Genomic DNA, 20,293 nt, shown 5'->3' on the forward strand with positions numbered 1-20,293 from the left:
ATAGTAGCTGAAAAACTTTCTCTCGAGTAGCGAGAATATCGACTTTTCTCTTCACCTCGTCTCTCTCGATGAATCCTCTCTCCGCGACGTAATTTCTACGAATCCGCCGGCACTTCTTTGATCGGCGACCTGCTTCGACTCCTAATGAGAGCCGCAAAGGCTGGTCATTTTTTCTCATCTCCGTGTCTATATACTTGTCGAAGTTGGCAAACTCGCGCGATAGTTCGAACTCGTAATTCATCGAGTCGTCGGCTTGAAAAGCGCAACGTTGTCAGGCTGCGGATAAACGATGGTCGAGGGCGCGGTATAGAGTGAAGGGAATTTTAAAAAATAACTAGGTCAACATTTTCACCGGCATCGCTTTAAATAATGAACTGTACTCGCTGCAGTGCTCAGCTGTCCGAACAAGCGCGGCGTATCAAAACTCACCTACCTCATCTCCGCAATTACTCCCTCGGCTAATGCAAATGACTCGCCGTCCCTCTGGCTCAACTGTATACAATGCACAGTCCTGCGACGACGCGTGAAATCAATTAGATTCGACACGCCGGTCTATAGCGTCGATGTGTGTTTACGGCTGCATCAACGCGCTGTACGTTGGCGGCGACAGTTTCAAATTCGATTCCCGAGTACGTGGCATCAGTAGCGGCTAACGAACCGATGGAGCTTATTCAAATGTCTATGGCGTATTATGCGCTCGGAGCTGCAATTTCGACGCGATTCACCGATATATAAGTATTATACTTATACGATTTTTTCGAAAATAACGAGCGTAAAATAATCGCGTAATCCAAAGGTCGCTCTGATGGGCGCGCGTAGTCGTTAAAGTTTATCGATATAAAAAGTAGCGAAAAAATCTGTCCGCGGCGTAAAACGCCGTTATTATTAAAATTTCAGCTACACCGAAAGCCCCTTATCCCGACGCTCCTAAAACCTAATGAATTTTACGACTGGCATAAATAATCCTCAACCCCTCATTCGAACATCGCGCCGTAGCCTTTCCTCCGTCGTAAAATATCGCCCGACGTGGAAACGCTCTATATAGTATACACACATCAGAGGGATACCTGCCTTACCGTCGCGAAGTATATACCTCCTCGGATAATCTCCCCCAAAGTATAAAGAGACGAGCGGGTTTATACACACGGGGTGTAGAGGGTATACAGCAGCTGCCAGTTTGCCGACGAGTTACCGACTAAGGATTACGGATAGCTCTCGCAACTTATATCCGCTGCTGCGGCCTTATATGCGCGGATGCAGCTTAATCAGACGGTGTTATTGGATTTGGATCTCTTGACTTCTCGTCGACGGGCCGATTAATAACGGCTCGTCTGCGCTCGCGCGAGAGACCGAAAATGTGATTTCCTCTATACCGTAGCGCGCCGCTCTGCGAGTACGTATATATGTATACAGCTTCGCGTTTGTACAGGGAAAGTGGTTTAGAGCCGAGAGATAAACGACTGTTCGACGGAGCTGCGGTTTGTTTTGATGGCTTGGATTAATCGCTCTTTTTCGAAGTTTGGGATTTTGACAAAGTTTGGTATATAGAGGTGCATATAGTCCCCCCGATAGGTTGCACACTTTTATTTGTTTATCCATAACTCGAGGATAATTTTATGAAATTTTACGAAATATATAAACACACTTAAACAGAAACACGATAAAAGTGAACTGCACTGCATCATACACACGATCGATGTTATATACCTCTATAGCGAGACTGAATCTAAGTGTTATATCGATGTGTCTGACTAGCGCTGACTTGTACTACTTGAACTAGTCAAGTTGAGTGTGTGTCGCTTTGTTGAACATAGCGCCGCGAGCAGAGGCCGAAAGATGGATATTCTCACGTACATATCAGCTAATTTTATTATAAAAAAATAATTATTAAAAAAAAAAACCATCCACATACCTTTGCCCCACGTAAAATGCGAGTGTGTCTGTGTTGTTTTGCAGGTCGGCCAATCCCTTGCCATGCGATGTCGCTGCCGAGCCCGAGACTTCGACACTACAGGTCGAATACCTATACTGCATTTAAAAGAGAACTTATATAAATATGACATTGTCAAATTTTGCCAGTTGCCAAGTTGCAGTGAAAAAAAAACTCACGTCTTATTATTTATTTATTTATTATTTTTTTTTTTTTTCAATCGATTATCTCAATCTTTCTCTTATCTCGTACTCTGTATATACTATATTCTATTCGTTTGCTATTCACATATATCTCATATAGATCTATCGAGAATTTGCCATAATTCTGTATATCGTATGACTCTCATCGCTGAGTTGTTTATAATAATATACGCTTTGTATATACATGCGTTATCGAATCTCTATACATCGCTAATAGCTGCAGAGTTAATTATTGTGTATATAATTATATGAATTTCTGTGACACACAGCCATCTCTCGAGTTTTCTACTGCATCCGCGCTTTGGAATGACGTTCATCGATTATTATTACTGTTATATATTACTACATATAGTGCGCCGTGCGCGCGCGTCGCCTGATGTGTTTATATTATTATTATTATTATTATTACTATATACTATATTGCTATTATTTTAACGACATCTTCAGCTGTACATACATAGCTATCGCTACTTTGAGTGTTGTTGTTGTTGTTGTTGTTATTTGTTATCGTCATTATCATTGTTGTCCTCATTAGTATAATTCATAGTTCACATATTATCATCGTGACTTCATTAAGCGTCAGAATTTAATCTGCGAATTATTCGCAGCTCATTAGTATAAGGCATTTGGTGAATGGTTTGCGCGATTGTTGAGTTAAATATTCTTTGAATCATTAGCGTTGCTTTAATTGATCAAGCAGCGTATGTAGTTGTACAAATATGTTCTCGAGTTTCGTGCTTTTGACTCGACTGCTTTTTTTTTATTGTTACGCTGTATAATCGTAAATTCGCGATAAATTATCGGCTTCTCGTACATGTTTGCTCTGGTGTACTATAATGATAGCTTAATTTCGAATATCATATTATTATTGAAGCTTGATCAAACTTGCTTTGATAATCAAACATTGTTGGATATTAATTATTAGCCATAATTAAACTTCGATTTCGAATTCCATCAATAACGTACAATCATAATTATTAAAAAATTTCTCTCCCAAACGCGAACGCGATCCGGCTTATAAGTTCGCGCAATATCAACTTCGCAAAATGAATCACTCGAGCGCAAAAAGAAGAAGCACGCGAGAGAAGCACGAAACTGAAAAAAAAAGCGAGAACACGTTCGAGCGTTTGGTTGGCATGGCATTTCACCGAGTTTTACTTTCAGAACACGCGTGCACCCTCTTCCGTTGACAGTTCTTCTATCGTCGAGTTATATTTTTGAAATATGTACCTATATATATATATATATAAGGTCGCATAATACGAAATACGTCGTACATGGAAATTCTGAAAAAGAAGCTCCTACACGCACAGTCAGCACAAGCGATACGACTGGTATATTTTTCCATCGTTTCAGGACCATGACGGCAATTTGCTTCGTCTGCAACCTGCCGATCCTGAGCCACCAGGTAGGCTTGGTATGGCAAGGCGGCAACGGATGGGACGAGATCGTCCGGGAGCAACTCGAGGAGTCGACTCTTAAGCAGCGACTGGGTAAGACTTATCTATACCTGTATATACACACACTCCGATGAAACATTCAGCCCAACCGCACGTACGCATACCCTAAGAGCCGGGCGTAATTCTTTAAAGGCAGTAGCGTAATATAGAATTGCCGCCGCAAGTGCTCGGAATTCTCGGCTGCGCTTGCGAACTTTGTCGGCCAACTATGTGCGCAACTGGCACGTTTAAACTCAAGAGAGTCGTTCGTTATTTTCGCCGATGCCCAGCCATTATAAGTCGGCGAGAACTTTGCCGTTGTGTCTTGCGCCCCGTGTATTTACGGGAGCTATTGTCTTTTCTCCCCGAGAGAGAGAGAGAGAGAGAGAGAGAGAGAGAGAGAGAGAGAGAGAGAGAGAGAGAGATATGACGCCGCGGTGGAAAGAGCGGCTGGTGATATATATTAATGAAAAGGGGATGCCCGTGTATGCATGAGGTATAAAGATTGATAATGGAGAGAGTATATGGCTATGGCAATAGCGGCGGCGAGTTGAGTGGGTTTTTCCCTTCCATTACGGCTCGCTCGCGCGGCTGCATTTTTCATTAGTGTAATTTACCGCCGCTAGCGTAATTATTTATTAGCGCGAAGGTCGTTTTTTATAAGGATATTACGTGAATTCGTAATTTACGGCGGGAAGTGTGTGTATGCAAGTTTACTTTTTGCCTGTTATTTATTCATCGTTCTCTCGAGATGATTAGTATTTTCGAGCTCCTCCCGGCTAGATATTAATTAAACATTTTAACTAACGTAATTGCGAATAAAGTAAACTAACTATACAGCATAAACTATAATTGCAAACATAACGAGGCTAATGAACAACTTTCTCCCCCGGCAGGTACAGGTCGGAGGGACTCAGCCGCTCAGATCTCGCCGCCGAACGAGCTACAAGAGCCGTCGCCGATAAATCGCGGAGCCGGACGTCGGCGCTCGTCGTTAGCCCAGCTAACGGACCTCTTACGAGAATGGGGCGGCGGAGGCAGCAGCACCTCGAACAAGACCGGAGGCAGTACGCGCTCGAACAAGCTGAGTCGACGCGAGACTCTGGCCGACATCGCGGCGCGATCACTCGCCTGGTCGAGGCAGACGACGACCGACTCGAGTCATCTGGCCTCGCTGAGAAAGAGACGGGAGAGCTCGGTCGACAGCGGCATCAGGAGTCAGGTGTCGACCAAGTCGCGCCGGGACTCGGCCATCAGCGACTTCAAGAACGACCTGGCCAGGTTGTGGGGCAAGAAGGACTCGGTGTCGCAGCCACAGCCGCCGCCGACCGTTATCTCGCCGACGCCACGAAGAGGTTGGTTTATTAAGATGATAGAAATCTCTTGAAAAATCAATCCGCGCTCACGCGAATCCCGGTATTTTTCCTCGCCTATATAACTGTTTTAACAGTTCGGCGAAGTAAAAAGTAAAAGTCGCGCGATTCCAAAGCCGGGAGAGTAAAGAATTGGTTCGAGAAGGGAGAAAAATGACTCCTCGCGCGCGATCTTCAGACGGGGCTATTGATATAACGTCCGGATTAGCGCTGGCTTCCGCGGAGAGGAAGAAAAAAAATCAATCCCATCAAGCGCGAGCTGTAACACCTGCTGCATCGAGAGCAGCTCTTGTAATTTCTCTCGCTTTGTATGTACGAGCAGAGACGGAGGGCTCGTCAATTTTTTACTATTGATTCTTGTTCTTATCAATCGCTCGGAAATCTCAAAGACACGCCAAAGTCGTAAGCGCACAGGGACTAAAAACGTACGTGATTATCCACCACAGGTTCGGGCGAGTCGAGGAACTCGCGACGGGGTTCGGGCGAGAGCGCGAGGTCGAGAAGGGATTCGGTTTACGGGCCATCGTCGAGCCCGGGCGAGCGGATCCATCGTTGCCGACACCACCAGCGCCGCCAGTCGCAGCAGTCGGTCGATCTCGGCAACCACCAGCAACAGCAGAGCAACACCGGCAGCGCCGCCTCCAAGTACTACAGGAACGACCAGCGGCCGAGCGCTTCTAGTACCGACAGCGCTGCCAGCAATGCCGTTAGGTGGGTAAATCGAGATCCGGGTTATCGACTGAGAAGGTAGTGCTGGTTATCGGCGGATTTTCAAATTCGTTTTGTTTTTTATCGAAAATGTTTGTTCAGGGAGCACCTGGAGGCGAACAAGAATCATAACGGAAGATCGCGGAGCTTCGAGTCGAACACGACGACGACGACGACGACGACGGCGCCAACGATGGTGACGACCTCGACGACGATGGCCACCTCCACGGGTGACATGAAGCACCTGACGCTCGAGCCGAACATCCAGCCGCCGACGATCGTCATGTCCTCGGTGACGCCGCCCTCGGTATCGCCCGTCGCCGTGAACAGTCTGCCTCTGCCGGGAACCTCACCCTCCGGAAGCTCCAGTCCCGTCGGTTCACCCAACATCAGTGGGACACCCTCGCATCCACTTCTCTCCACGCGCAGGGACTCCACCACTCAGGTTGGTCTGACCGAGCGTTGACGCGATCTACTTTCTAGTCGGTAATGCAGATATCTGCTTGATGCGCGTGGAATTATCTTATAGACGAGCGCTCCGCTTTCGTAATATTGTGACGCTGAAGTGCTCGAGTCTATTTTCGTAACGAAAATCACCCATCCATACCGCGGGATTGATCGATGATATAGAATAATGACGTAAGGGGGTATGTAACCCCCTACGTCGAGAACGATTCAATATTTAATTTAACATCTGCACTTTGCAGTGTTACTATAAGACGAAGGAGACATCGCCGAATAAATTAAGATTAACGAGGCAAGCTACAGCAATAGACGAGTCGTTGCCACCACCCGGCCGACGAGGTAGCCAGCCTACCTTATCGCCGGATCCCGATGACGGAGGTGAGTTATATTAACGCGCGAATTTATAACCGCGTGCATCTAAGTATACTAAAATTTTTACTCCTCTCCAACAGGTCGCAAAGCTCGGAGGGACTCGCTCAGTCCCGACTCGGCGTCTTATCCACGGCGTCGCGATTCTCGGAGTCATCTGAGCCCCGACAGAAACGCCGTTGATAAGAGAGACATAAGCCCTATAAGGTCGCGTAAGGGGAGGCTGAGGAGACAATCGACATCAATAGCCGGACGACCGCCGAGGTATGCTTTTTTTTCCCTGATACGATCTCCTATAATTATTTGTTTTTTTTTTTGCTTCACGCACGACTCGCCCGTTTCAGATCTCCTGACAGCTCGTCGTGCTCGTCGAGAGACCCTAGTCCATGCGGTCGTCCGCCTGGTACGCAACACGCACCTGTGATACGAAGACAATCAACGACGGAAGAGATTCTAATCGCGCGCGGCTTCAGGCGGCAAAGCACCACCGAAGAGATGATACGTTGCCGGAACTTTCGAAGACAGAGTTCACAAAGCGACGACCAGGTACTTAGGGTATATGTCCCAATTGCTGTCACGTTCAGGAACCATGGCTTTATTATATATTATACTTATGTTTCTTTTGTAAAATACATATCTTCTCGCTTAACGGTTGTCTTAATCGTTTCTCGCTTCTCGAGAGGCTGCCGAGGGGAGCAAATGATACACCTATCTCTATAACGATCCTCGCAGCCTCTCACCGCATATCGTGTCCGATGTAAATACGCAAAGTGTAAAAAAACTGTGCTGTTCGAAGCTTTAAATGTCAGGGCGATGATCGCCAGATGTTCGTGCATTCGATATTATGATTTGGTTTTTCGAGACTCATCCCCCTCTTCGATCCTCACTCAAACCGGCCTCGAATTCCAGGTACAGAGATACAGAGGACGAAGGGACAGCTCGGCTCAGATAACCGACGGGACGTTCGCCTCGATGACGGTCGAGACGTCCAGCACCTTCTTCGACACGAGCACGCAGACGGGTGAGTGATTACGAAAATCCAAAGCCGCATAAGCCGATTTCATAGTATAGGTATATGTTATTCGAAGATAAAAAAAAGCTCGCGCGCTCGGAATAACAAAAGGAGCGACTTTGAATCCCCGCGCCCGCCGTGTAAACACATCAGCCCACGCACGCCTGCGCCGAAGCGTCTCCGAAGAGAACCGCGAGGCAGCGCTGGGCTCGCTTCGTTGATAACACCGTATAGCAGCAGCAGAAGCAGCAGCAGACGGCTGTCGCTCGCTCGCGATCCCGAGTGTGTCCTCTCTCTCCCGCGAAACTTTCGTCGCGTTGTGTGTGTGTGTGTGTGTCGTGTTTATCAGAGAGAGAGAGAGAGAGAGAGAGAGAGAGAGAGAGAGAGAGAGAGAGAGAGAGGGAGGGAGGCGAGTGAGTTCCCGTCCGGCTGACCAGATCCGAGAGCGATCACTGAAAGCTAGTACTGGGACGACGATGCAGCTGAGGAAGAAGCTGGAGGAGCTGGACGAGCGCCCTGGGGAACCGGAAGACACTCGTCGAATACGTGTCCTGACATCCCTTCGGCGGCTGATTTAGGCGGACGTCAGCATTGAAAACGGTAATCCAGGCGGCCTCTGTTAAGATCGTCTCGCGTGTGTGTGTATATTCGCGTACACGTACACGTAAGCGCCTAATCAACAAAGTTGCGCGCGCGATAAGAAGGTTAGATTGATCCACTTAGCCGCGAGTTCTCGCGCTCGTTAACCGATTCCGGAAGTCCAGCGTGTGTGTGTGTGTGTGTGTACACTCGGCAGCCATGTGACAGCCCAAGTCTGACTGTATCTCGAGATCCACCACTGCTGTGTCGATGTGTAGCTATACTGGGATATACACACAGCTGTGTGTGTGTGTGTGTGTGTGTGTGTGCGCGTGTGGGGGAGACAGGAAGAGCTGAAAAAATGAGCGAGTAGTGTGCCCGCCGTAGCTGCTGCTGCTGCTGCGATCGATCGCGTGGGGATAACACATAGAAGGAGCGCGGAAGTGAGTGAGAGAGAGAGAGAGAGAGAGAGAGAGAGAGAGAGAGAGAGAGAGAGAGAGAGAGAGAGAGAGAGAAGGTGCGAAGCTTGCCAGGACAGGGCTATAATACACCCTCTCTCTCTCTCCCTCGTCGTATAGTCGTCCAAGCGCGTATCTATACGAGTATAGGGTGAAAGCGAGAGATTCGCGTGTCGGACTACCGTGAGCTTGCGCGCGCGAGTATACAGTCCCACCCATCCGAGGACACAACCACTTGTGGAAGTAGTGCGAGAGAGAGAGAGAGAGAGAGAGAGAGAGAGAGAGAGGACGATTCCGCTCTGATGCCGGCGCCAATCTCCAGTCTATCGCGTGTCGGCTCGCAGTTTCTTCTCCTTCTGCACATACACGTGTATATAGCTCGCGCAAGCTCTTATCGCGATTCGCACACGGGTGTATATATAGCTGCTGCTACTGACTCGATGTTTCATTCATTAGACGCGAGTCTCTCTCTCTCTCTCTGGAAAAGGCGCTCGTGAATTCGCGGGCGAGGATGAATCGGTAATCGAGCTCCGCGCTATGCTGGCTCTTCTTCTTTTTTTTTCCCGCTGATGTAGGCGTGTTTGCTCGCTCCGGACGCGATATCGCGCTCGTTTGCATGAACCCACTAGCGCCGCACGCTATGCGGGAGGTCCGGCCCTAACGTGCTGTTGGAATGAAAAATTTTTCTTTCGCCTTTTTGTTTTAAATATCTCACGTATACCTTATGCTATTACCAAGTTTGATAAGGAAACTGCTGGAAAGTACTAAAGACTAGCAAAGTTTCCTAACGAATTGATATTTCATCGAAAAGTTAATCCTTCGCACAAGGGCGTATTACGAATTCAACGAAGCGACCATTGAAAAACTCAGTCACAAAAGACGGCGAAATATCTCATTTCTCGCGGTGGACGGGCTGAAAATTCACTTTACTTAACGAGATTCCTCCGAGCTTTACACTCTCCGGCCGAACGATGATAATATAATGCGACGTGTAGTAACGCCTATTAACTTTCTCCCTTTTCTCTCTGCCGCCACAGTCATTAATCTGCCGTCCAATAAAACACGAAACACCAGCAAACTAAAACTGGCAAACTTTCTCTCTCACTCCGAGAAAAAGACTTGTACGTATGTGGTATAGGGGAAGAAGAAAGTCTCCGCCGAATGCCGGTAATTTCTTCTTCTTCCACATGCCAGAGCCAATAAGTCCAACTTTTCCCTACACACCGCGCGTTATATACAGCTGACGTACGACTCGTGCCCGTGCGAGGGCAACGATTAATCTTCCCTGAAATTATCGCGGCGGGCTGTGTGTGCCAGCAGATAAATCCACGCGTGTGTGTGTGTGTGTGTGTACAGCAGCAGCATCCTTTGCTTTTAAATTGATAATCCAGCGTCGTTATCGAGCCTCGTTTATCATCGCCGTGCACACAACGTCTCTGTCGTTACATAAAGCCCGAGCTCTCTTTTTCGTGCGACTACACCCTCCGCCCCTCTCGTAAACACGCGAGCGCAAGCACATTTCTCGCGCCGTCTTTTATATCTTCATTATACGCACGCCGTGTCGGCTCATTTTTTTCTTCTCCGAAACTATAGCAGTACACGCACTGTATATTTAGTCGGACGCGAGATTTCATCGAATTAGCGGCGCAATGAATATATACGCGATCTGCAGTGGTCAGCATCGGATATAGAGTGTGAGGCGAGGGACACTTATGTATATATACACGCGTCGCTCGTCGAGAATCGAAATTGAATTTCGTGTACGGACTGAATGGATCGCGAGGCTCCGATGCGAGCACGGGATTGAATTTTGTATATGCGGATAGATGTATACGTATACGGATATAGTGTATTATCGAGAAACACGACGACGTTGTGTGTTTTGTTATTACGCTCTAGTATACACGTAGGTGCGGCGATGTTTGATTTTATTGATTGTCCGATGCAGTATAAAGGGCCGCCTCGTTGTGTAACCCCTTTTTGTCGCGATCACAATTGGACAGTCTTTCTGTGTACCGTATCGGGATGGATTTTTTCACGCGCGATTATGTACTCCGTTTTGCGTATAATAATTTTCGGAAAATCTCTCGTCAAGTGCTGTATACAACATCGTTGAAAACGGGCTTTTATTCAATTTTCATAAAAGCCGACTTAATTCCGGATACCCGCGGAGAGATAATACCGAGGAGAAGAGCTTTATTTAGAGCCGCCCGAATGATTCGTCAATTTTTCCTCGAGGACGTCGAGCGCGACTGGCGAGAAAAACAAATTTCCCGCCGCCGCCAGCGATCGAGTTAATGAAACTTTCCAGTTCGAGGCTAATCAATCTTTCGGAGTGACAGCGACGTTGCACTTTTTCTACGCCTTTATAATCGCGGACCGCAGCAACGCGAGAAAGTCGATTAAAATCCTCCCGAATCTAAGATATCCCTTACACACTGGAATATACGTATACAACAAAAGCATCGGCGTGAACACATAAATCACCGCGCGGGCTCTGAAAGTTGCGGCAAAGCCCAAAGAGCCAAAGTCACTCAGGCCAGATCGTATGTAAGAGACGAGCCGCGAAACCTTGACTGATCCGATAGTTAGACCGGCGGACGTGTGAAAGGCCTTTTTCCTCCGTCGGACGTCGTCTCATCAGGCTCTCCCGCGACGTGTGAGAAATAGCGTTTTCCATGGCCTACTATACCACACACACACACACACAGCAACAACAACACCGAGTCGACCCGCGGAACGAAGATAGACGAGGAGGATAGAGAGAGAGAGAGAGAGAGAGAGAGAGAGAGAGAGAGAGAGAGAGAGAGAGAGAGAGGGAGAAACACTTGCAGATGCGCGAGGCGTAGCCACTCCGAATGGGAAATTCAATCGACGAGGGGTAATCGAATCACTTTCCAATCCCTGCTTAATACCCCCCGCGCGGCTAATGGGCTTTTAATTGGCGAATTTTTTGACCGACCCGGAATGAAAAATCTCGTTATCTGCGATTTCAAGGCTGATGCTGCTCCCCGCTCTCTATATACACAGTGTATAGCCCTCCTGTGTGCTGCTGCGCTTCATTGTTCTCCCTGGCGTAAGGGGGGATGAAAAGCGAAGAAAGCTGCTCGAAACAAAAACACAGAAGGCCGCGTCTGACTTTCTGTGTGTGTGTGTGTGTGTGTATTTAGGGGCTGAGGGGCTGATACTGAAAAACTTTGCTTCCAGCGGCAGAGAAGCTGCTCGCAGTCTCTCGCGTGTTTTATCGGTTATTTATTCGGCGAATAACCCGAACCGTCCGACCAATCTCGGATCTTTTCACTACCGCCGCGGCTCTTTCTGTAATTTTTCGAGCTGCGGGAAAAGAAATCCTTATCATCGAGCGACGTAAAACTGTAGTTCTCGGAACTTTCCAGTGTATAGAATCTTGGCTATACGACGAAGATTATACCGCCGCGTCGTCGAGTTTTCTGAATAAGGAGGAAAAGCTCTCGAACTGCGTATCGCGCATAACGCACGTATATATATCGTGTGTAGGAGAAAGAGTCGCGAGAAATTGATTCGCGCCTTGAACTCGAGCGCGTGTAATGCTCGCACGCGCGAATATGGATTTTGAGGCTGCTGTGACTTTTTTCTCGTGGTACATACGTACACACGAGGCTATGATGAAGTCGGGGATAAAAGTTTGATAGCGCTTTTCGCCAGCATAATTTATGCATGAATTGGCCGCGCGCAAGTTATTAATTAAGAGCGAAATGTACCAACGAGCTTTTGTATATTGCGGTCGAAAAGTCGCGCAGATATTACACGTTGGATAAACAAAACCGTCCAGCGTAGGTTCGAAGTGTGTGTGTGTGTGTGTGTGTGTGTTTGCTGTAAGCGAGTGACTCGGTCTCTTTCATTTCTCTTCCGGAATGTGCGAGAGCGGAACGTTTTTATGTACAGCAGCAGGGCGGGTAAAAAAGACAGACGAGCTAAAAACGTCGTCGACGTCGTTTGAAAGATTAGACCGGCTAAATATGATAAAACGCTCTTATATCACGGCTGGGGTATAGAGTAGATTAAGGAAATCGCCTCTCGTGCTCGAATCCAACATTCCTTCTTTTTTTCTCTCTTCGCGGAACAGGTGTGTGCAGCGCGAAACTTGATCGCTCTAGTCTCTACTCTTTTATCCGCAATGGATAGCGCTAATTAGACGTATTTCCGGCGGGCGAAACGCGTACAGCGCCTCTAATGCGGTTAAAGTAATTCTCCAAATCGTAAATGCTCTTAGCCGGATTGTATCTCTCTTGCTCGAGAGTTCTGAATTCGCACCTGAAATATTCTGCGCCGAGCGAGTAACTAGCGCAATCCATTTAGAACTTGGCGCTCTGCGCATGTTAATGAAGTTTTTGCGAGGCTTGTGTGCAGCGCCGAACGAATTTAATCATCAGCGCGATATACGTATATACAATACATGGCGCGAGAGACATTTATTATATGTCCCGTGAGTTGTATGGATTAGATAATCCGGTCACGAGAGAGAGAGAGAGAGTGTTAAATATGAACGAGGAAAGTTTTTTCCTCTTGTATACGCGTTATCAATATCAATTATGACAATTACTCGCATACGCGCTGAGAAGACTAGATATTAAAATTTACTACATATGCAGGAAAAATTACTATATTATATAGTAACGGGTGGTTATAGTTGCTTTGTATTCAATTTTACTATCTCAGATAGTAATTTCTATACTGAAATGAAATTTTTAAAAATTTAATTTTTTTTGCTGGCCAATTTTATGCGCTTATTTGAATATTATTATTATTATTATTGATAGAACCTGAACCTCCGGCATGGAAGTCGAGCGCGCTGACCACTTACCGAAACAGTACTGTTATGTACTAAATTTCAAATCTGATATATTAATCACATTTACTCATGAGTTAATATTAATAATAAATTGGCCAAAATTAATAAATAATAGCAGCGAATGCTATTTTATCACTTAATAATACCAGATAAACAAAAATTATAGATTTTGATCTCTGATTACTGCATAAATCAACTTTGTAATCTCAAATTCTGGCAGACGGAGAAATTCTTAAAATAATTTTTACTATATAATGTAGTAATTTCTAGTAAACACGTAACAAATTTTAATATAAGTCTAACAATTTTTACTATGAATATAGTAAAAATCGTCATGGAGCGCCGGCGGCGGGGTGGTGGTGACGCTGCGAGAATATAACGATAAAACCGTCGTCGCCCGATGACACAATTTATATTGCGTTATTTTAATGGCATCCACACACCCACCCACACATACTCACAGCCTGAATAATTGACGGCCGTGTCCCGGCATTCGTAAATAATGGATTCCGGCCCTCTCCCTCACCTATACGTTATTTCCTGAAAGTTTCGCGATAAGGGAACTAGCGCCGGGAATTCCTCATTGAGCGGCAACATATATCGCTATCCCTCATCGTTCGCTCCACCACATACTTCGAAATTACGCTCTTCTCATCGCGCGGGCAAGATATATAGATGGATAGATAAAAAAGCAAATTGTTACAACACAATTCCATCCAAACACATTGGCATAACAGGTGCGCGCGGGCGAGGGCGGCGTTAATCAGCAGAATTTTATCGCCGGACTTTTGTCGCGAATAATGCATCGATCCTCTCACACCCAACATATCGCAAGCACACATGACACACGACGCGGCCAAGGTTACACTCATATATACGAAATGATTTCCTCGTAAAGCAATATACACTCTCGGGGCGGAAACGAGGCTCGCTAGGATATATCCATCGTCAAAAAGAGAGAGAGAGAGAGAGAGAGAGAGAGAGAGAGAGAGAGAGAGAGAGGGGATAAAGATCAAGCGACTCTCATCAATGCCCCTCGGTATGCCGTAGCTATATATTACGTTCGGCTCGTCATAATCATACCGACGACGTTTCTCTCTCGTTCTCTATATCCGCCCCTACGCATATAACACGAAAAGCGGCGGCGGCGACTTATATCAAAATTCCTATCGGCACGCGCCGGAATGCCGGAGAGAGATGAGAGCAAAATAGAGCGCATAATGCGACGTGTCTGGCCACACCCTTGAGTCGGACCTGTGTTCTGCGCGAACTTTTCGATTTTTCTTAGTCTATATAATGCACACTCGAATCGTTGATAAATTTCAATCGGAGAAAGTGCAGCCACTGCGGGCATATTATCTATACCTAATAAGCTGATCTACTCGATTTGTATGCAGTGTATCGAGGGATCGCATCACACACAGAGCTTAAAGTGTATTGGCTTGCGGCTCTCGCGTATTATGTCATTGTTCGCGCGCGCTTTTCAAAAACCCGCCGCTTTGTGCGCTGCGTCATCGGAAATCGATATACGCCGAGATTTCTTTATATTATCAACGAAAATCGCGCGGAGAACGTGTGTCTATACACACACACACACACATCGATCGCGAGAGACGGGAATTAAATTTCATATACGGACAGACGAGCGGCGCTGAAAGATTTATGCGCGCGAGACATTTGAATTTCATGCACATTTCTTATTATTGATGCAGCGAAATTTATGTCAAATATGTTGGCTGTGCCTATACTTTTTTTTTCGACGTCGACCTACTGCGCCTGTGTGTGTGTTTACTAATTCACGCGCGTAGAGGGTGGAAACGTCGATGCAATAAATCACACACGCGATTCTAATGCTTTATACTTTCAGAGCCATCTCCGCTCTACGACAACAACCACTACCACGAGGAGTGCCTAAAATGTAACAGCTGCGGCCTCAACCTCACGGGACCCAATCAGAAGCGGGCGCGCAGGTGTGTGTGTGTATATAAAACTCGCGAGTATAATGCTATGCCTATATGTATAGATTTTTACAAAATGTAACCGTAACGCGGCTGGTCACAGGTTCAAAAATCAAATTCTTTGCGACCTGCATTTTGCCGACGTGGCGCTGATGGAGTGTTCGGACTTCATGCAGCAGTTGCGCAGCTTCAAGCCACAAAGTTTAGGCTGCGCAGTTGCCAGAAGAAAGTCATCCACGACGCTCATATTCCCGCTTCCACCGCAGGCTTGCTCAGGTAGGTGTTTCATTTGTTCTTTTTTTTTTCATCGTTTTTCCTTTATTATTATTGTACCACAGCGAGATTGAATTCCGACGTTGTAATCCGCTCGCCGAGACGACAAGTCGTTAGCGAGGCATTAATTCATATCTCCCGCGACGAGAGATTATAAATGTATAATTACTCGAAAGCGAGGCGATCCGCATTGTACCCGAAATTATTGTCCCATTTTTTGTAGGCGCTCGTAATAAGGGCACGACGACGACATTGTTATGCGAGCTTCCTATCTCTATATACATGTATACAGCAGTAGCCTGAAAACTCGTTAAGAAATTCCTGCGAAGCGTATACAAGTCCTGAAAGCTCAAGGAGCGTTTCAATATAGCTGCGGCTCTCTCTTTCTCGAAAAGCGCATCGTGCATATATATTCTCGAGAACCGCACGACGGGTTCATTATTTCGAGGCAAGAACTCACGCGATCGTTTGCGGCCGTAGGTTAAACAGCCGTAATTATACGCGAAAAGGCTCTACGCGGGCATTTGTCATGTTTCCACGTATATCGACGTTCGAAAACAGAGAAACGCGATGAAGAGAGAGAGAGAGAGAGAGAGAGAGAGAGAGAGAGAGAGAGAGAGAGAGAGAGAAGCTAGAGCTATAGAGTAAAGAGCCACAGGTGGTTCGTCAGTCATCGATTTTCCTCGCGGAGGCTTCTCTCTCTCTCTCTCTCTCTCTCTCTCTCTCTCTCTCTCTCTCTTCATTCACAAATTTCAAGCCCTTGTGCTACGTATACTAGCTATGTATAGGAGTCAAGAGGAGCGAAGAGTCCGGCCGAAGGAAAGAAGAGGAAGAGGAGAAACCGTAGGCGGGTCACTCTAAGTTCGAATACCAAGCCCTGCTGGAGAATAGCTTGGTGTTCTACCTTACAGTGATTTGATTGCGGTCACGGCAGCGATCAGCGCTCTGCAAATTTTCCACTGTGTTTGCCTTCTATATAACTGGATTAAGCCTTACGTATACGAGGTCGTTTGTTTTTTCTGCCGATATCGATGCGCCGATTTCGGCTATGTGCGAGAATATGCTGTTATACGTCTCGAAAGCGTAGCAAACATTGAAAAGTACTCGAGGGCTTTGATTAACTTTAAGAGCTTTCTCAAATCACGAGAGCTAGGGAGCTGAGGATTAAAAGTTTCATAAAACTCTCTCTTTCTCCAGAGTCGAATAAACGCTCGTTGCTCTATGTACGGCAAAGGATAATTTTTAAGCTCTTTGAGCAAACATTCTCTCAAAACCTTGGCTTCTTTCTCTTATGGAGAGCTTTTTTGATACGAGCTTATAGACTCCCGGGAAAATGATAACTTTTCGAATACAAGTTCATTTCAACTTTTCCCCCCTCCCTCGAAGCTCTCTATACAAGCGTTATGCAATCCGCACATGTTGCAGAAGAGCTACTCCTTTTTTCTCCCTCCCAAGGCCAAGCCGTGCGGGATGAAGTTTAATTTAAAAAATCTCGTTATACTTTCCCGATATACAACCCGGCGCGCAATGTACAGCGCGATCGCGGGGCTCTCTAATGGCCGTAGACAGCCTTGAGGGATAATTATAATGATACCGCTCGCTCGCGGTGTGGCTATATTGATTCACGCGCGCGGCGGCGAGTTAACAAACCGATGTAAATCTTATTTTAGAGCTGTCCCTCCCCCCCCCTCCCTCTACGTTGTTTTATTAAAAGCCTCGATCGCCGCTTGAATAACGCGATGATTAAAATGTGTCTGCGTGTTGTATGTCAGACGAATTCTGCCATGAGTACCCGCACAACCTGCTGCCGACGCCGGGCTACTGGATCGAGTGCTCGCGTCAGCAGATCACCACCGACACGATCTACGACGAGAGCGAGAGCGATCGGGATGGCACGGACATCGACCAGCAGCCCGAGCAGGACAACGAGCAGCAGTCGTCGATGGGAAATCGGCTTAATAATCGATCCGAGCAGTACTGCCTGTTCGAGGAGAACGAGGTCGACGGCGACGAGGTGCCCAGGAAGAAGACCGCCATAGAGGAGCAGTGGGAGAAGAACCAGGTTTGGCTTGTTGTTGTTTTTTTTTTTTTTAAGTTTTTCGAGCGGTTTTAATTTGTTGAAAATTCGAGTACGCGCGGGGGAAGAGCTTCGTTACAAGCTGATGAAAATTCGTTAATCTCAGTGAAGCTTCTCGCCAAGTTTTTGATTAAAAAAGAGTCCAATCGTTTTCACCTCGAAATTCGCGCTAACAACACTTCAGACTTGGAGTGCAACAACAATTTTCAATTACCGAAAACTGAAGTTTCAAGAGCGCTACTCGTTGAATTTTCAAGTAGGTATATATACATATAGATCGGACAGAGTCGGTCGATTTTACGGGAAAATCGATTTCCAGGGCTTCGAGCTGACGTCCGTCGAGCAGGAGACGTACGAGAAGTACTTTTACGGCACCGAGCACTGGAACTACTTCACCAACGACGAAGACCTCGGCCCGGTGATACTTAGTCTGAAGCAGGTGAGGCTGAACGGCAGAGACCAATTCCGCATACTCGTTCGAGCCATCAGCTATACGGTCCACGGCCTCATACCGACCAGCTGTGTTTTTGCCGACAGGTGAGCTACTGTGCTGTATATAAGCTTACGAGAGAAAAAACTCCCTGGTCGGAGTTTAAAATCGACAAAGTTTTCATCGCTTCGATTCTCGCCCAGCTGTTGTTATACTTTAGTTTAATAAAAGTTTATTGCAGTAAAAAGCTACACAGTCTTTTCCGCTCCTCTAATCTTCAGGTACGACCGGGAGGAGGTGGTGAAGAGTCTGGGCCAGGAGGTGAACATCAATCCGCCGCTGATGCTGGGACAGTTGCCTGACACGCCGGAGGAGCTTTTAAAGCTCGACCAGGTGTTCATCAAGTCGGAACTGAAGGTGGGGGTGATCTACGTGCAGGAAGGCCAGTACACCGAGGAGGAGATCCTGGACAACAACGACGAGTCGCCGAGCTTCGAGGAGTTCCTCCACATACTCGGCGAGAAGGTCCGGCTCAAGGGCTTCGACAAGTACAAGGGCGGCCTCGACACCGTCCACGACCTCACCGGACTCTACTCCTTCTACACGAACTGGCGGGGGATCGAAATCATGTTTCACGTCTCGACGTTACTGCCCTATGAGAAACATGATCCTCAAAAGGTTGGCATTGTATTGCGATCGCAGCGACTTTTACGAGACTTATATCACACATATCGCTTTTTCTCCCGTATAGCTTCAGAGGAAGCGGCACATCGGCAACGACATCGTCTGCGTCGTATTTCTCGAGGCGGACAACACGAGTTTCAGTCCAGCCTGCATAAAGTCGCACTTTTTACACACCTTCATCCTCGTACGAGTCAGTCCGCGCATCAAGAGGAAAATCACGAGATACGAAGTTTCCGTGGTTACGAGGGACGAAGTTGGCGCCTACAAACCTTACCTCTGGGAACAAAGTGTCTTTGAAAAAGGTTCGGACAAGACTTCTATACTGCGTTTGTCTACGTATCCCAGGACGATGGTATAATTTTTTTTTTCTCTCCGTCTGTGCGACTCTTAGGACCAATGTTTCGCGAGTGGATCCTCACGAAGATCGTGAACGGCGAGCGAGCGAGTTACTCCGCGCCAAAGTTCGCCAGGATGCAGGAGAGGACGAGGAGTCAGATGCTCGAGGACATCGTTGCGAATTTGGCCAACCACGCGGAGACCGGGCAGATACCGAAACCCTACAGGTTGACTATTTGAATTTTAAAAATTAAAGAAAGAGAAAATGTAAATTTCACGTTTTACAAAACGCTGAATCATCCTTGCAGGCGTGGATCTTGGAGACCCATAGGGCACATGAGACCATCCTCGCCACTGCTGGACTCCGTGAGAGACCAGTTCGAAGACTACGATCAGCTAGCCAAGGACTTTACTAGAGTATTTTTAAACAATGCCGAAAACTTAGCCCTTAACGCGAACCTATTCGACGTATCGTTCTTGGTGCCTGGTCAACAAAAACAAAAAGTTCGATTTATCGGCGTCAGAGCCATTTTAGGTGTCAGAAGCCGGTACGTACGAGCATCGATTAACCCACAAACTTACGATGAAATAACTTTATACGATGTGTGCTTACAGAGTTTTCCAAGAAATGCTTTACGGAATCCAAGCCGGTTTTGGAAGTCCGCAGGTGCCAGTCGCCGAATTGCTGGCCAGACCAGCGCCGACGCTGCTCAGTCCGCAGAAGCCCAAGAGCTCGAATTTCCTGCAGGTGCCGGACGTCGAAAGTCCTAGGTAAGTGGAGAATCGCCGGATTCGTTGGTTTCACTGTGTATAGTGCAGATGTTTAGCTAAATACGAAGACTAGTGGTACAGCGGTGAGACTGACGATCTGCGATTTTTAAATGTCGATCGATGTCGAATGTCTTTTTTTATATTTATTACATGATAAATATTGTGATTATCGATGTTTAACGGCACATCCATGTCTCCTATCCTCACAGCACTGCATGATTTATTGAAGATCGAATTTACATATTTATACTCTACATTTTTACAGTACATCATCGCGGTTTTCAATCTAATTGTCTGTTGCGATAAAGTGTTTTAAGTGCCGAGATAACGTGCAACGCATGTTTCTCTCGGCGAACATGTACTCGTTGTTTGTTATTCAAATTTTTTATCAACCACA

At 46.7% G+C, this 20,293-nt stretch overlaps 1 protein-coding gene across 7 annotated transcripts in view; it reads left to right on the forward strand.

Moving 5' to 3' along the window:
• Positions 1 to 20,293, forward strand: part of LOC100122885 — an 82,148-nt gene that overhangs the window by 58,366 nt on the left and 3,489 nt on the right. For 3 of the 7 annotated variants that reach the window (XM_031920774.2, XM_031920770.2, XM_031920772.2), the window contains 18 exons: positions 1,957 to 2,014; positions 3,490 to 3,626; positions 4,469 to 4,927; positions 5,392 to 5,656; positions 5,756 to 6,098; positions 6,361 to 6,496; positions 6,571 to 6,751; positions 6,832 to 7,042; positions 7,397 to 7,508; positions 15,235 to 15,337; positions 15,429 to 15,601; positions 17,371 to 17,660; positions 17,995 to 18,212; positions 18,387 to 18,783; positions 18,857 to 19,091; positions 19,181 to 19,352; positions 19,434 to 19,673; positions 19,741 to 19,896. In XM_031920774.2, the coding sequence (XP_031776634.1) occupies positions 1,980 to 2,014; positions 3,490 to 3,626; positions 4,469 to 4,927; positions 5,392 to 5,656; positions 5,756 to 6,098; positions 6,361 to 6,496; positions 6,571 to 6,751; positions 6,832 to 7,042; positions 7,397 to 7,508; positions 15,235 to 15,337; positions 15,429 to 15,601; positions 17,371 to 17,660; positions 17,995 to 18,212; positions 18,387 to 18,783; positions 18,857 to 19,091; positions 19,181 to 19,352; positions 19,434 to 19,673; positions 19,741 to 19,896 (3,863 nt within the window). In that variant the 5' untranslated portion in view covers positions 1,957 to 1,979. The remainder of the gene's footprint in view (positions 1 to 1,956; positions 2,015 to 3,489; positions 3,627 to 4,468; positions 4,928 to 5,391; positions 5,657 to 5,755; positions 6,099 to 6,360; positions 6,497 to 6,570; positions 6,752 to 6,831; positions 7,043 to 7,396; positions 7,509 to 15,234; positions 15,338 to 15,428; positions 15,602 to 17,370; positions 17,661 to 17,994; positions 18,213 to 18,386; positions 18,784 to 18,856; positions 19,092 to 19,180; positions 19,353 to 19,433; positions 19,674 to 19,740; positions 19,897 to 20,293) is intronic. The other 4 variants (XM_031920775.2, XM_031920776.1, XM_016990189.2 and 1 more) reach the window with 2 other exon arrangements.

Source organism: Nasonia vitripennis, chromosome 1, assembly GCF_009193385.2.
Source record: "Nasonia vitripennis strain AsymCx chromosome 1, Nvit_psr_1.1, whole genome shotgun sequence".
Lineage (NCBI taxonomy): Eukaryota > Metazoa > Arthropoda > Insecta > Hymenoptera > Pteromalidae > Nasonia > Nasonia vitripennis.